Raw genomic sequence first — 12,388 nt, forward strand, 5'->3', positions numbered from 1 at the left:
AGGGGGCCCGCATTGTGGAAAAGGCGCCTATAGGAGGACAATGATCTGACTGTGTGTGCCAGCGACACCGACCACTGTGGGCCTTCATAGGGGGGACGGAGAGACATGGGATGTGTGCAGAACAGGAACATTCATTATATTCTGTGTTACCGATTCATCAATCGTAACAGAAGTTTGCCTTATAGTTTCACATTTTTTATATATACACACATGTGGGGTCCATAGGATCGGGGGGTTTGTGAGCCCCTAGAGAGCACGTGCTTCCGTCCTCTACAATGGGGGGAAAAGTTTGGCAGCAGCTCCTATTTCACAGGCACATTGCCCATCCAGCTGGACAACAATGGGGGCAAGGCACACAGACTGACTCATGTGGGGTCATAGGGGAAGGACTGCTAGCGTGAACCAGCTAGATAAGAGATATATTTTTACACACACACACACACACACACACACACACACACACACACTGCTGTAGAGAGCCACAGAGATGAAGCGAGTGCCAAAGAGACAGCAAGAGAGTGAGCACCAGAGAGATGAAGCGTGACAGCGAGGTTGCTAGAGAGAGTGACAGAGCCGGAGAAAGAACAAGAGACAAAAAGGAAGAGCTGTATAGTTGTAGGAAGAGAGGTGTGTGTGTGTGTACTGGTTTGTCTATACTGGAAGAAGCCATGGATTGTACGTCATTAGTGGCAGCACATTCTGTATCATTGTGCTTTGTATATCTGGCTCATTGACAGTCTGTTTGTCACCCTCTCTCTTTCATACATGGGGGGGGTCCATTAGGCAGCTGCCCCAAACCTTGGGGGCAAACTAGAGCCCCCAGCTTATCTCTACAGACACTGGCGATGTGGTTCTGTCACCGATTTGTAATGGTGCCTGTAATCCGGAGCGGAGACCCTCATCTTTATAATCTCACACTCCTGTAGATGCCCTTTTATTGAGGCAATGTACCCCTGGAAGTTGTGTGTGTACTCCTTGTAGATCAATGAGAAGGCCGCACTCAGGGCTGTGGGCCAACCTATTGCATCTATTGTATGGCCTGCTCATGCCTCTTACTACTACTACTCCCCTCAGCCGGCCTATCACACCAGACTCTCGGCTGCAATGGCCTGACAAAGGGCTCTGGAAGGTGCATTTCATGTGTTGGCCACTAGTAGCAGTGTTTATATCCTCGGCCGGGGCACAGATGTGAACTTTAGCCTTACCATATAGGCATTTATCGACATCGTGTTGTGTCCTTCGTCGTTTGCGGCTTAGTATGAAAGCCGCAGTTGTGGCGTTCCTCGCAGCTTTATTGTGTGCACGATGAAGTCTGGTGACCTGATGGTGGTGGTAGAAGGTGAACGTGATCCATAGAGTATCAGATCTGCTCTGTTCTCTGGATGTGCATGTTGTTGAATTTAGGAGCCGACAGATGCTTGCCAGGTATCAGGGATGTTCTCATTCTGTGTAACAAAGTAGGAACAAATGGATGCAAAGGTGTTTTCGCAATACCTGGTTAATGGAATTTCTTAACCTGACGGGGGTTGACGTATACATATTTTATGTATACTCTGATATATATATATATATATTACAATACACCTTCATCCTGTAAGTCAGGGGTAGGCATTCCGGGCACTCCAGCTGTGGAGAAACTACAAATGCCACCATGCCTCTACCTCTGGGAGTCATGCCTGTGGCTGCAAGTCTTGCAATGCCTCATGCGACTTCTTCCACAACAGCTGGAGTGCCGAGGTCACCTAGCCCTGCTATAAGTGGTTCAAGGTTAGCAGTAGAGATTCACTGATACCGGTTTTTTTGGATTAGTATGAGTACCGTATATTTTATAGTATGAGTACAGCATATTTATCTTTCGGTACTCACAGATACAGAGTAACGATACTGGTACTTCCGCTAGCATGGAGTCGGCTTCCCAGCCAATCGGGAAGATGGGCGACGTGCCATTACACGCCGCCCAGCTTTTTAATGGGGCGGGAAGCCGGCTTCATGCGGTTTGGCTAGTTCCATGCTGATTTGGCAGGGAAGCCATGTTCCCGATCAAACTGCATGGAGCCAGCTAATCGGGAATCCGGGCAGTGGGTCATTACCCGCCGTCCAGCTTTCTGATTGGCTGGAAAGCCGGCTCCATGTTCCCTCACGGCACTGCCAGTTAGAAGAAATCTCCCTCTGACCGGAAGTTCCAGTATCAGGGGTAAGTATCGGAGCATTTGGGCGACTACTTCTACTTGGTATGGGCACTGATGCTGGTATTTGTGCATCCCTAGTTAACAGTATCCTTAGATGTAATTTGAGTTTCGAAGGGCCCGTACCTACAAGCCTGGGATGCTAACCACTCTGGCCGCTATTTTTTTTCGCTAAAGGATTCATATTTCCTCCTGGTAGGTGGGCATTTGTTTTGGTGATGTCTGAGCATTTGCTATCTATACATTGCAGTCTATTTTGTAGGGCAATGCAGAGCCAACTCTCCCTTCCTTAAACCCGCACTTATAGAAGTGGAGGAACACATGGAAAATGGCGGCTTCTGGCATCTGCGTGTACAGATGTCTGAGTGAACAATTTCCCTGCCCACAGGGCTGGACAATTGCCAGGAAGCAAAAGTAGAGAAAAATGATGTTGGTGCTTAATTTGTAAGCCTTTTCTATGGTGAATAAAATGATACACTCCCCGAGCCTTGAAATAAGTGATCCTTGGATTGGCGCGATTGTATGATCTTCATTCGTTCACAGCTGGTATGTGTTTAGGCCCCCAATGTATAGGCAGGACATAGGCTCTCTACACAGGGACATATCTTCCCTCAATCATATCAATGCAACTGCTCTGGCTCCCAGGTTACCTGAAGCAGGCATTTGTATTGTATCCATTTCCAGTAATGATGTCTCTTGATCTGTAGCGTATTTTGGTACCTTAATCGCCATCTAGGCATGTGCTGGTACTGTCCACCGTGCGATCACTCATAGCAATCAGACGAACTTTGTATGTTGCTCTTTGCTTCTTAAATTAGTTTCTTGTGGCTTTACTTGTATTTTCTTTCTGTGTAACTTTAAAAATCGGTTTCATTGCAGCCTCCTCTCCTGTGACAGACAGTGACCTCTCCAGCATTCCTTGGATTTGGAACACAACCTCTGCTTCTTCGTGCCATTTGTTCTTTCAAAAATGGCTTCCGGACATGGACCTTCCTCCCCCGGCAGTGATAATGAAATTGAAGTCATGTTGAACAGTGGCCTTCACCAAGGTATGTAGTCTTCTATAAGATGTGTGACATAAAATACAGATGTTTGTTCTTGCACTCCATTTCAGGTCTAATGATATAAAATACCTTTTGCATGACCTTCCGAAAAAAATCTTTCAGGGTTACAGCCAAGTTTTGAGTGCCTATCGGCTGAACAGTTTAAAGAGAGCGGGTCCTCTGAGTGTCCGTGACTCCCCCTGATTAATTTGGTCTTCGCTTTACCTTTCAGAGATTACTCATGGTGTTTTGTGTTTTCTTAATGTTTGCACGTATTAACTTCTAGTCAAAGCAGAAGTGTCCGGCTGCAAGTCAGCCCTTTCTCCTCTTGTTAACTGTATAGGATAGACCCTCAAACTGCTGTTAAAAGCCCTGTCCCTGTAACATAAAGACTGTTTACCCATATTCAGATAATTGGGTAGGGTAGCAGTAATCGGCCCTGATGGTTTACCCTTGTTCAGAAACTTGGGTAGGGTAGTAGTTGTCGGCCCTGTTGGTTTACCCTTGCCCCAAAATCTGGGTAGGGTAACAGATGTTAACCCTGGCGGTTTACCCTTGGTCCAGAAACTTGGGTAGGGTAGCAGATGTCGGCTCTGACAGTTTGTCGTCCAGAAGCTTAGGTAGGACAGCAGCCATCAGCCCTGCTCTCAGGCAGCAGACGGGTCGGCCTCCATGGGGGCCTTACAGCTAGGGAAAGAATACAGCTAAATAACAGCATATGCAGATCGTGGAGATTATGTTCTTGTAGATGCCCATTCCTTATCTGAGATTTGTAGTAATAGGGGAAAATACTGAAAAAAGCTGTCATTGATGCTGGTTTGCTTTACACAGAATAGCAGTATGGGCATGTGTGAATCTTCCTGTTGCATTGCAATAAAGTTTGTTGAGATGGTGTTTTTTTTTAAAGCATCTTTATTGCCAGCTTTGTCTGTCCACCTTTAAAGTGTAGCTCCACTCTAAGTAGGAAGAGGAATCGGCAGGACTCAGTAGAATAATCCAACATGTCCATTTATTGGACCTAGACGTCACACAATCACAAGAGCCAACGTTTCGAGACCACGCAGGGTCTCTTCATCAAGGCATAAAGAGTCATTGTCACTATGCCCTGATGAAGAGACCCTGCGTGGTCTTGAAATGTTGGTTCTTGTGATATGTGTGACGTCTATGTCCAATAAATGGACATGTTGGATTATTCTACTGAGTGCTGGTGATTCCTTTTCCTATATTGTGTCTGCACGGTGCCATCCGTGTTCATCACTACAAGCACCATTGTCTACATAGGCCTTGATTGCTGCAAGGTGTGCGGAGGATTTCCCCTTCTATCCAATTAGCTCCACGCTAATGCATCATAATGCGGAAAAGGGTGTCGAGTGATTTACTCTTTTTTTTTTTTTTTTAGGTTACATTTCAGTGACTTGCTGGTCATGTAAAGAGGGAGGTGTGGGCCTTGGGTCTCATAAGCCTGTCCATCTGAGACTTCTGCTGCTGGTTTTTTAACCCGGGCACACTCGCCTCCTCGCTGTAATAATCACTTATGATACACGGAGGTAGTGCAGGCTTGGCTACAAAATAAGGAAAGATGACATTAAGCTTTCAGAAAACTGCTACAATTTCCATGAGCAGTTCTGGTTTCTTGGTATGATTATCTGCTCTCTGCAGCATCTGACTATAAACAAATTTAGCTTGTCACATGACACTGCTGATCATTGGCCACGACATCGATGCATTTGGTGGTTTGGCTCCTGACACAATGCAGCATACTTTTGCTAAGGTCAAGCAACATGATCCTGCAGATATACAGCGCCTCTTACTTTCTACGCCAGTGAAGTCTGCCCATCCTTTGTACGCTTTTATATTTAACGTTTACTAGATTAATACGTATTGGGCTGTAACAGATTTCCTTTGGTCTCTCCATTGCTGTTGCACATCATCCACTGATCAGTTTGTCTGTAGTGTGAGATTATACCATGGCTTGTCATATTAAGAGAGTTGGAAAAAGGGGTAGAGGAAGGTGTAAGACCATATTAGTCTGTGGATTTCTTCAAGCATACTTGTCATCAGACTAAAGGTGGCCATACACTCTACAACCATCGCAAGACTTTAGTCTTGCGATGGTTGTAAAGGGATTAAAAAAACGTACGATCTGCCTATCTTGGACAGGCAGATCGCACTCTCGATCATCGCAAGCCCACCCCCCTGAGGGGCGGGCTTCCGATGACCGCAATGCTGAACGGGCACTGTGCGCGTGCGCACACCGGCCCGTTCGTCATTTGTCTTCCGAGCACCGCTCTAACCAGCCGAGAATCGTACGATTCCCGGCTGGTTTTCGAACATGCTGGTTCGACAGAAGACGTGCGACCGTACAGTAGAAACGGTCGCACGTCTCCGTTCACACTGCTCGATTCTCGTACGAAAACCCGATCGCATACGATTATCGTACGATAATCGTGCAGTGTATGGGCACCTTTAGACAGGGGTAGCCAACTCCGGCCCTCCAGCTGTGGTGAAACTACAAATCCCATGATGTATCTCTCTCCGGGAGTCGTGGCTGCGAGAATCTTGCAATGCCTCATGGGGTTTATAGTTCCACCAAAGCTGGGGGGCCGGAGTTTGGCTACCCCTCGACTAAGAGGTACACACCTGTTAGGCACTTTTCAGGATTTCCTAGAATCACTTAATATACTTAAAACTAATCCTAACTTTAGTCTCAAAAGATGTTAAAATGCTGATCCTCTTGCAAGATCAGAAATCTAGGCAGCGCTCCACTCTCTCGCATGCTCCAGAAGGCATAGAGTGGGTTAAAGGACATCTGAACCCAAGAACAAAAATTAAAAGATCTCCATGATTTTTAAGTTAACACTTGTAGTCTGGGGGTAGCTCCAGTGCAAGGGTTAAGTGCTCGTTTTGGTCTAAGGAGCAGAATAAAGATACTTGCCCGAACTGTGGCATTGACTGTTCACCTCTCTTCCCCTGCACTCTGGCTGTGGTATGTCCCTCAGCATATTGTCTAATGCAAGTGAATGGACCCTGTATAGATGTGATGTCAGTGGTCCTTAGACTGCTGGAGCTTGGGGGGAAAAGAGGCTGTGGGGACTTGTCTAGCATCCAGGTCGGATTGAGGATCAGGTGAGTATATTTGCATCCCTAAACCAAAACAAGCAGTTAACTCTTGCAGTGTGGGGCTAGCCCCAACGCAAGGTTAACTTTGAAATTCCTAGGTTTCCTCTTTAATATATTGCAGATTACCATTCATCAGATGTGTTGGCTTCATTAGTTTTTCCAATTCATCCTCCAGGACAGCACAGGGGAGAGGTTCCGCCCACCTAAACCAGGAAATGCATCATCCACAATTAAAATAAAGAGGACTGTTCCTTCCCAACCACCTCGTTTTTTGTTCCCCAAGGCCAAGCAGGAAGACATAGTTGGGTTTTGTGGTTTTCCCCGCCGGCCTGTGTGCTTCGTTCAGGGGCCTGACAGTTATTTACCCCTAGAGCACTGCGGGTTCAGTAAATCTGCAAGGGTGGAATACCCGGGGTGAATTAAGTAGGCAGGACCCTCTCTCTCCTGTTCTATATTTTTATTTTTCCCCCCTGTGGTTTCTACCACATAGAGTTGATAGAAAAATTGAAGGATCCGGGTGGAAAATTGTTAGCCAAAGAAAGAGAGGACGCAGTCAATCGGTTGCCGTCACCGTTTAGTCAGACAGCTGCGTGTACCCGGTTGCCTGAATAAAATAGCCAGCTCATGGAGATTCCTACCATCCACGCTGTTTACCGTGGATGGCGGGATTTATTTTTCTGTTAATCCCTGCAGGGCCGAATGAGAAATCTAACAGTAGGGCTAACTGAAATAAATGTTCTTCAAGTACAGAAAACCATCTTGTGATCGTGTTAGAATTCCTGTGTCCTTGTAACTTCCTGTGCACTGATCTGCCATCAGCTTTACCAGCCCTTCTCGTCTACGTACTACAGAACCCCTCCTTAAGTAATGGAGAGGAAGTGTGTAGTCAGATCCGTAATGCAGCATAGGGTTGCAATAATGCTTCTCTAGGTGCCGTACAGTAAGCGAATGTTGTCACTTGAGGGCAGCAAGTATTTTACTGGGAGGGTCACCAGGATAAAACAAGCCTGAAATGGGAAATGAATGCTGCCACCATGTCTGAGGATTGTAAGCTGGAATATCTTTACTTGGAACCCAGTGCAATATGCTAAATGTTTTTTGAGTTGAGATGCGCCTTAGTCGGGGGGGGGTCCTTGGAGAACCGTCCATATTGGCTGTTGGTAAATGGAAGACCTTGTTGTTGTGAAAGGATTATCGCATCCGGATTTAGAAGGTGGAAAGTGCTATTCACGTGTGAGGTGTCATCTGACATGTTCTCGGCAGGCTGCATCTCATTACTAGGAAGAGATGATGGTTTGTTATGACGAGTCATCAAAGATGGTGCTAGCGCAGTGGGGAGTATTGTACCAAAATAGATACCAGCCCACTGCAGATTTCTTGGGGTTTGTGCCCAAGGTTTGTGGGGGTTTGTCCCCAAGGATTGTGGGGTTTGTCAATTGCTCTACATGTTGGTGATCACTAACCGTAACGATTTATAAAAGATTGCCATGCTTGCTGCTAGGTGAAATATTTTGCTGAACACCCTGTAGGCCAGGGCTGGACAAATCCCGGCAGACTGGGAACCAGTGCTCCTTAAACAATACAGCCAGTACCTACTTTGTCTAGTTTGTTAGTGGAACCGTCTCCTGAATTCCATGTTAATTTGTCCACCCCCTGCCGTAGACTGTCATTCCTGGCCTAGTTCCCTGGCTGATCTAATGGTTTCAGTACTGTCAGGCTTTGACCCAGTATGTAGATCAGGTGCTAATACTACATTCCGAAGGTTCTGATCCGCGCACTCTCACCAGGCCAATGCAGAAACTAATTGTCACCAGCACACCAAAGGAATACGCACAAAATCCGTCTTTGACGAGTAGATATTAGATCACAAGAATAGATGTCTTGGGGCAGCTTGGGATCCCTTCATTAGGCTCAATATTACCAACATGATGAGAGGAGCCTAAGCGGCCCCAAAATGTTGCTATTCTTGTGACATGACATCTACTCGTCAAAGATTTTGCACGTATTCCTTCTGTGTGCTGGTGACAGTTTTTTGCTTTCTGCATTGATTTGGGCAGTGCCATCACTTCAGCACCCAGTATGAAGGGGTATACTGGTCAGAAGTGTGGTGGGATACACACTGGACATAACCGGTCTGAGCCATTGACCTGGTAGGAGTGTGATTTGGATACAGGAGCTGTGAACAGGGCCAACTGAACGGAAGCCGATTAATCGATTACTGAAAAAGTTGACAACTTTTTCAATAATCGATTATAATCGCTTTATATCGATTAGTTGTTGCAGCCCTACACACTGGACTTACCAGGTCAATGGCTCAGACCGCACACCAGCACAAGACCCCCTGGAACACTTTCTCTCTCTCTCTCACCCACCAGACTTAACTTCCTGTCTTTTGGTTGGGCTCCCCCACCTTAATTCCCCCACCGCCCCTTGAAGAGCGCTGAACACTGCTCTCAATTTTCTGCAATGGCTCAGACCGGAGTGTGATGGGATATTCACTGGATTTATCGGGTCAATGGTTCAGACATTTTAAACTGTGCGTGTGGTATAGAACTCAAATTAAGAGCCTTAATAACTAACGTGACAAAACCCCAGCCTACCTTCCAGTGCTGCAGTCTGCCCTACTCTTAGAAGTACCGGTTCCTTGTATTGAGCCTGATGAAGGGATCTACACGGCCCCGAAACGTCGCTATTCTTGTGACATAACGTCTACTCGTAAATACAGATTTTGCACATATTCCTTTGGTGTGCTGTGACAATTTTGTTTCTGCATTGATTTGGTCAGCACCATCCGCCATCGCTTCAGCACCCAATATGAAGGGGTATACTGCTCAGGAGTGTGGTGGGATACACATTGGACCTACCAGGTCAGTGACTCGTGCATCCAGGCAACTGGACTGGTTTTATCATAAGCGGGTCAATGGCAGCTTGAGCTGGAGTAATGCCATTAGTAACGGCTTGATCAGGTGCTAACTGCCTCGGAAACAGCACTTCTTCTAAGAGTTGGGCAGCCTTTCTGATTCTTAAAGTGAATACATAACCTGTTGGGGCGGGATGGAAGTAGGCTATGCAGCCACCATTGGGGGGGGAGTAGGGTGGAAGTAGTAGGCCATGCAGCAACCATGGGGGGGGGTGGCTGGTGAAGCTGATGCTGGAGACCTGTTTACCATGAAATGAACTGAGAGCCCACATACTATGGGGCTTATTTTTAAAGCGTAATGTCACTCTTTACCAGCCTAATGCATCCTGCGTTCCCTCCTGGTGTATGTGACACAATTGCTGTTCATCTTCCAGCCAAGAATTGCTTGTGTATCTCTATACCAACCGTCATGTTGAAATGCACCTAATATGACTGAACATGGGCGACGTATGAAGAAAATGAGGGCGTTCAGTAATTGGCAGTGTCATGGCTGTTCAGTAATGGTGGTACTGATGACTTTCAGAATACTATTGACCATAAGCAAGCTGATAATGTCTGTATATCTGATGGACCTGCTTTGCTGTGATGTATTCTTTCCGAGTTGCATGGTAACTTCAGATTTTACCTTTTTTACATTTTTCTTCCTCTTTTCAAAACCAATGCTGTTAAAGTTTGAAATGCTGTTTAGCATATTGCACGCATTGTAGCACTGGATGTCGTTCCTGGGAAATAGTAATTTCTTTGTTCGTAGTCAAAGCCAGCATCACCTTTACGCCCCCACCTTCCCAAGTTAAAAAGCTCTGCCCTGTCACCTACCCTTTATTTCTTCTTGAAGTGTTTTACGTGTGTGTATGGAGTATCGCCTTTTTGTATTGATGTATGTGTATGCGACGTATGATTTTTATATGTGCACATATTTAATGCATGAAGTGTATAGTGTGTAGGTGTGCTGAAGTCTTTCAATAAAGTTTTTGGAACTTTATTGAAATGTACGTGACATTTCGTTGAGTTCTGCGAGGTGTTGTCCGCGTTGCATCCCGCTGTGCTGGAAAAAATAAGTGCAGCATGCCGTACTTTTTTCTTCAGAGCATACCACCATGTTCCCATTGCAATGCGGTGGTGTGAACCAAGCCCGTACGTGACAGGCAAATTGCATTGTCTTGTGTTGGTGCTGTACTGGAAACAACGGCCAGAACAGCTCCAACACAGATGGTGTGACTGGACCCTTGAAGTACTTGTTTCACTTGAGAGAAGAAAACCTGTTCTGTTCTTATTGCAGACCTCCTGAAAATGCTACTTCTGGTTGTCTCTGGTTTACTTTGATTCTCAGACCTGGAACAAGCATGTAGCCAATGAATTTCAGACTCATGATCAGTATGCACGTCTCCGGTCAATGGCCTAATAAAGTATTGAAGCCAAAAGTGATCATTGGCTTAAATACATATGGCTTCTTGTGCTAACGTTCCCTAAAAGCAGATCTCCAAGGTTTTCAAAAGTTGACCCTTGTGGTGAGGTTACTTCTGCTGCACTGCAACGGTTAACTGCTCATTTTGATTTAGGGCAGGGGTGGGCAAACTCTAACCCTCCAGCTATGGTGAAACTACAAATCCTACCATGTCTGTCTGGGAGGCATTCCTGTGACTGTGAGAATCTTGCAAAGCCTCATGGGAATTTTTAGTTAGGCATCCTCGTGTCTAATGTAGGAGAATGGACTTGCATTAGAGCTGATTATAGTGGGGATTAGAGAGGAGGCTGTGGGGACCGGTCTATCAGTCGGGTAGGATCGAGGACCAAGTGAGGTATATCTTTCTTTCTTTGCACCCTCTAGACCAGGGGTAGCCAAACCCTGGCCCTCCAGCTGTGGTGGAACTACAAATCCCATGATGCATCTCTCTCGGAGTCATGTCTGTGGCTGTGAGAATCTTGCAATGCCTCATGGTATTTGTAGTTCCACCACAGCTGGAGGGCCGGAGTTTGGCTACCCCTGACCTAAACTGTCAGATTGACCTCGTGGACACAGTGGAGAGTGTTGGGCCTCATATTATTTTCTAGGTTTTGTATTATGTGGATCACAAAACCAGCAGGTTATGTTCACATGGGTGCCGTAGGCCATTAAGCACACAGGAAAACTAGCATGCCGTACCGTGCGCTAGGTGCATTGCCGTTTGTTGACAGCCCATTGCACCTCCCGGCAGCCATACATTGCAGTACCACAATACTGTGCATGCCGCGAAGAAGGTCCACGTATTACTTTTTTCGCTGCAATGCAGGACACCAGGAGGTGTGCTGTGGCGCTATTCAAATAAACAGTAACGCACCTATTGCACGGTTCCTCACAATGGTTGTGACCGCGTGCGTTAAAAGCATGGATACCATGAGGGGAATTTATCAAAACTGGAGCAGCCGTGCCCAGCAACCAATCAGCTTCTCTTTCATTTTCAAATCTTAACTGAAGAGAGAAGCTGATTGGTTCCCCTGCTCCATATTTTGTCTGTGGTGTGAAAGGGCCCTTCGTGTTATTGAGAGGGGTGTGAGGTGAAGCCCTTTGGATTGTGATGATGCATCGGTGAGCGAAGCCCAATAAGACTAAAGCGGGCCATACACTGAGGTCAATCGGTCTGTGAGTGGCCTTGCCAGCCTGACCCAAAGTCAATTTTGCAATCAAATTTTGGCTGAACAGTAACTGCAACCTATCGGCTACAGTCACTATGCAGGTATTCTGACAACCGTGGGTGCTGCAGCTGTCTGAATGCAATACCTCTCAGGGAAGATTCCTCCATCCAAATAATTTTTTGGTGTATGGTCAGCTTTAGTACACTTCTTCCCCGGAGTATGGGACTTCTGATTTTTGATCATTGCCCATTCACATTGCATTGGATGAAAACCTGTCCTATTTATGGCCTATGTAATGTATTCCCCTTCATAAATACTGGCACAGTCCTTGCTGTTCCCATGTTTATGGCCCGGTCGGCGGGTTGATTCATGCAATCCAGCTGTAGGAAGAGGTGCTCCAGTTTATTGCCGGCCTCCAAAGTCTGCCGCCTCCCAGGTACAGCTGCAGCCAATATGTTTGGGGTGCTGCCATCTTGTCAATGTGGAAAAGTAAAGCAGCCATTAAC

The 12,388-nt window shown here is 46.3% G+C and overlaps 1 protein-coding gene across 3 annotated transcripts in view; it reads left to right on the top strand.

Moving 5' to 3' along the window:
* The window catches only part of CHD4 (chromodomain helicase DNA binding protein 4), a 53,751-nt gene that overhangs the window by 367 nt on the left and 40,996 nt on the right, over window positions 1-12,388 (top strand). For all 3 annotated transcript variants that reach the window (XM_018553206.1, XM_018553205.1, XM_018553204.1), the window contains exon 2: window positions 3,066-3,235. In XM_018553206.1, coding sequence (XP_018408708.1) covers window positions 3,157-3,235 — 79 coding nt within the window. In that variant the 5' untranslated portion in view covers window positions 3,066-3,156. The remainder of the gene's footprint in view (window positions 1-3,065; window positions 3,236-12,388) is intronic.

The sequence above is a fragment of the Nanorana parkeri genome, unplaced genomic scaffold, assembly GCF_000935625.1.
Source record: "Nanorana parkeri isolate BGI_ZX_2015 unplaced genomic scaffold, ASM93562v1 scaffold113, whole genome shotgun sequence".
Lineage (NCBI taxonomy): Eukaryota > Metazoa > Chordata > Amphibia > Anura > Dicroglossidae > Nanorana > Nanorana parkeri.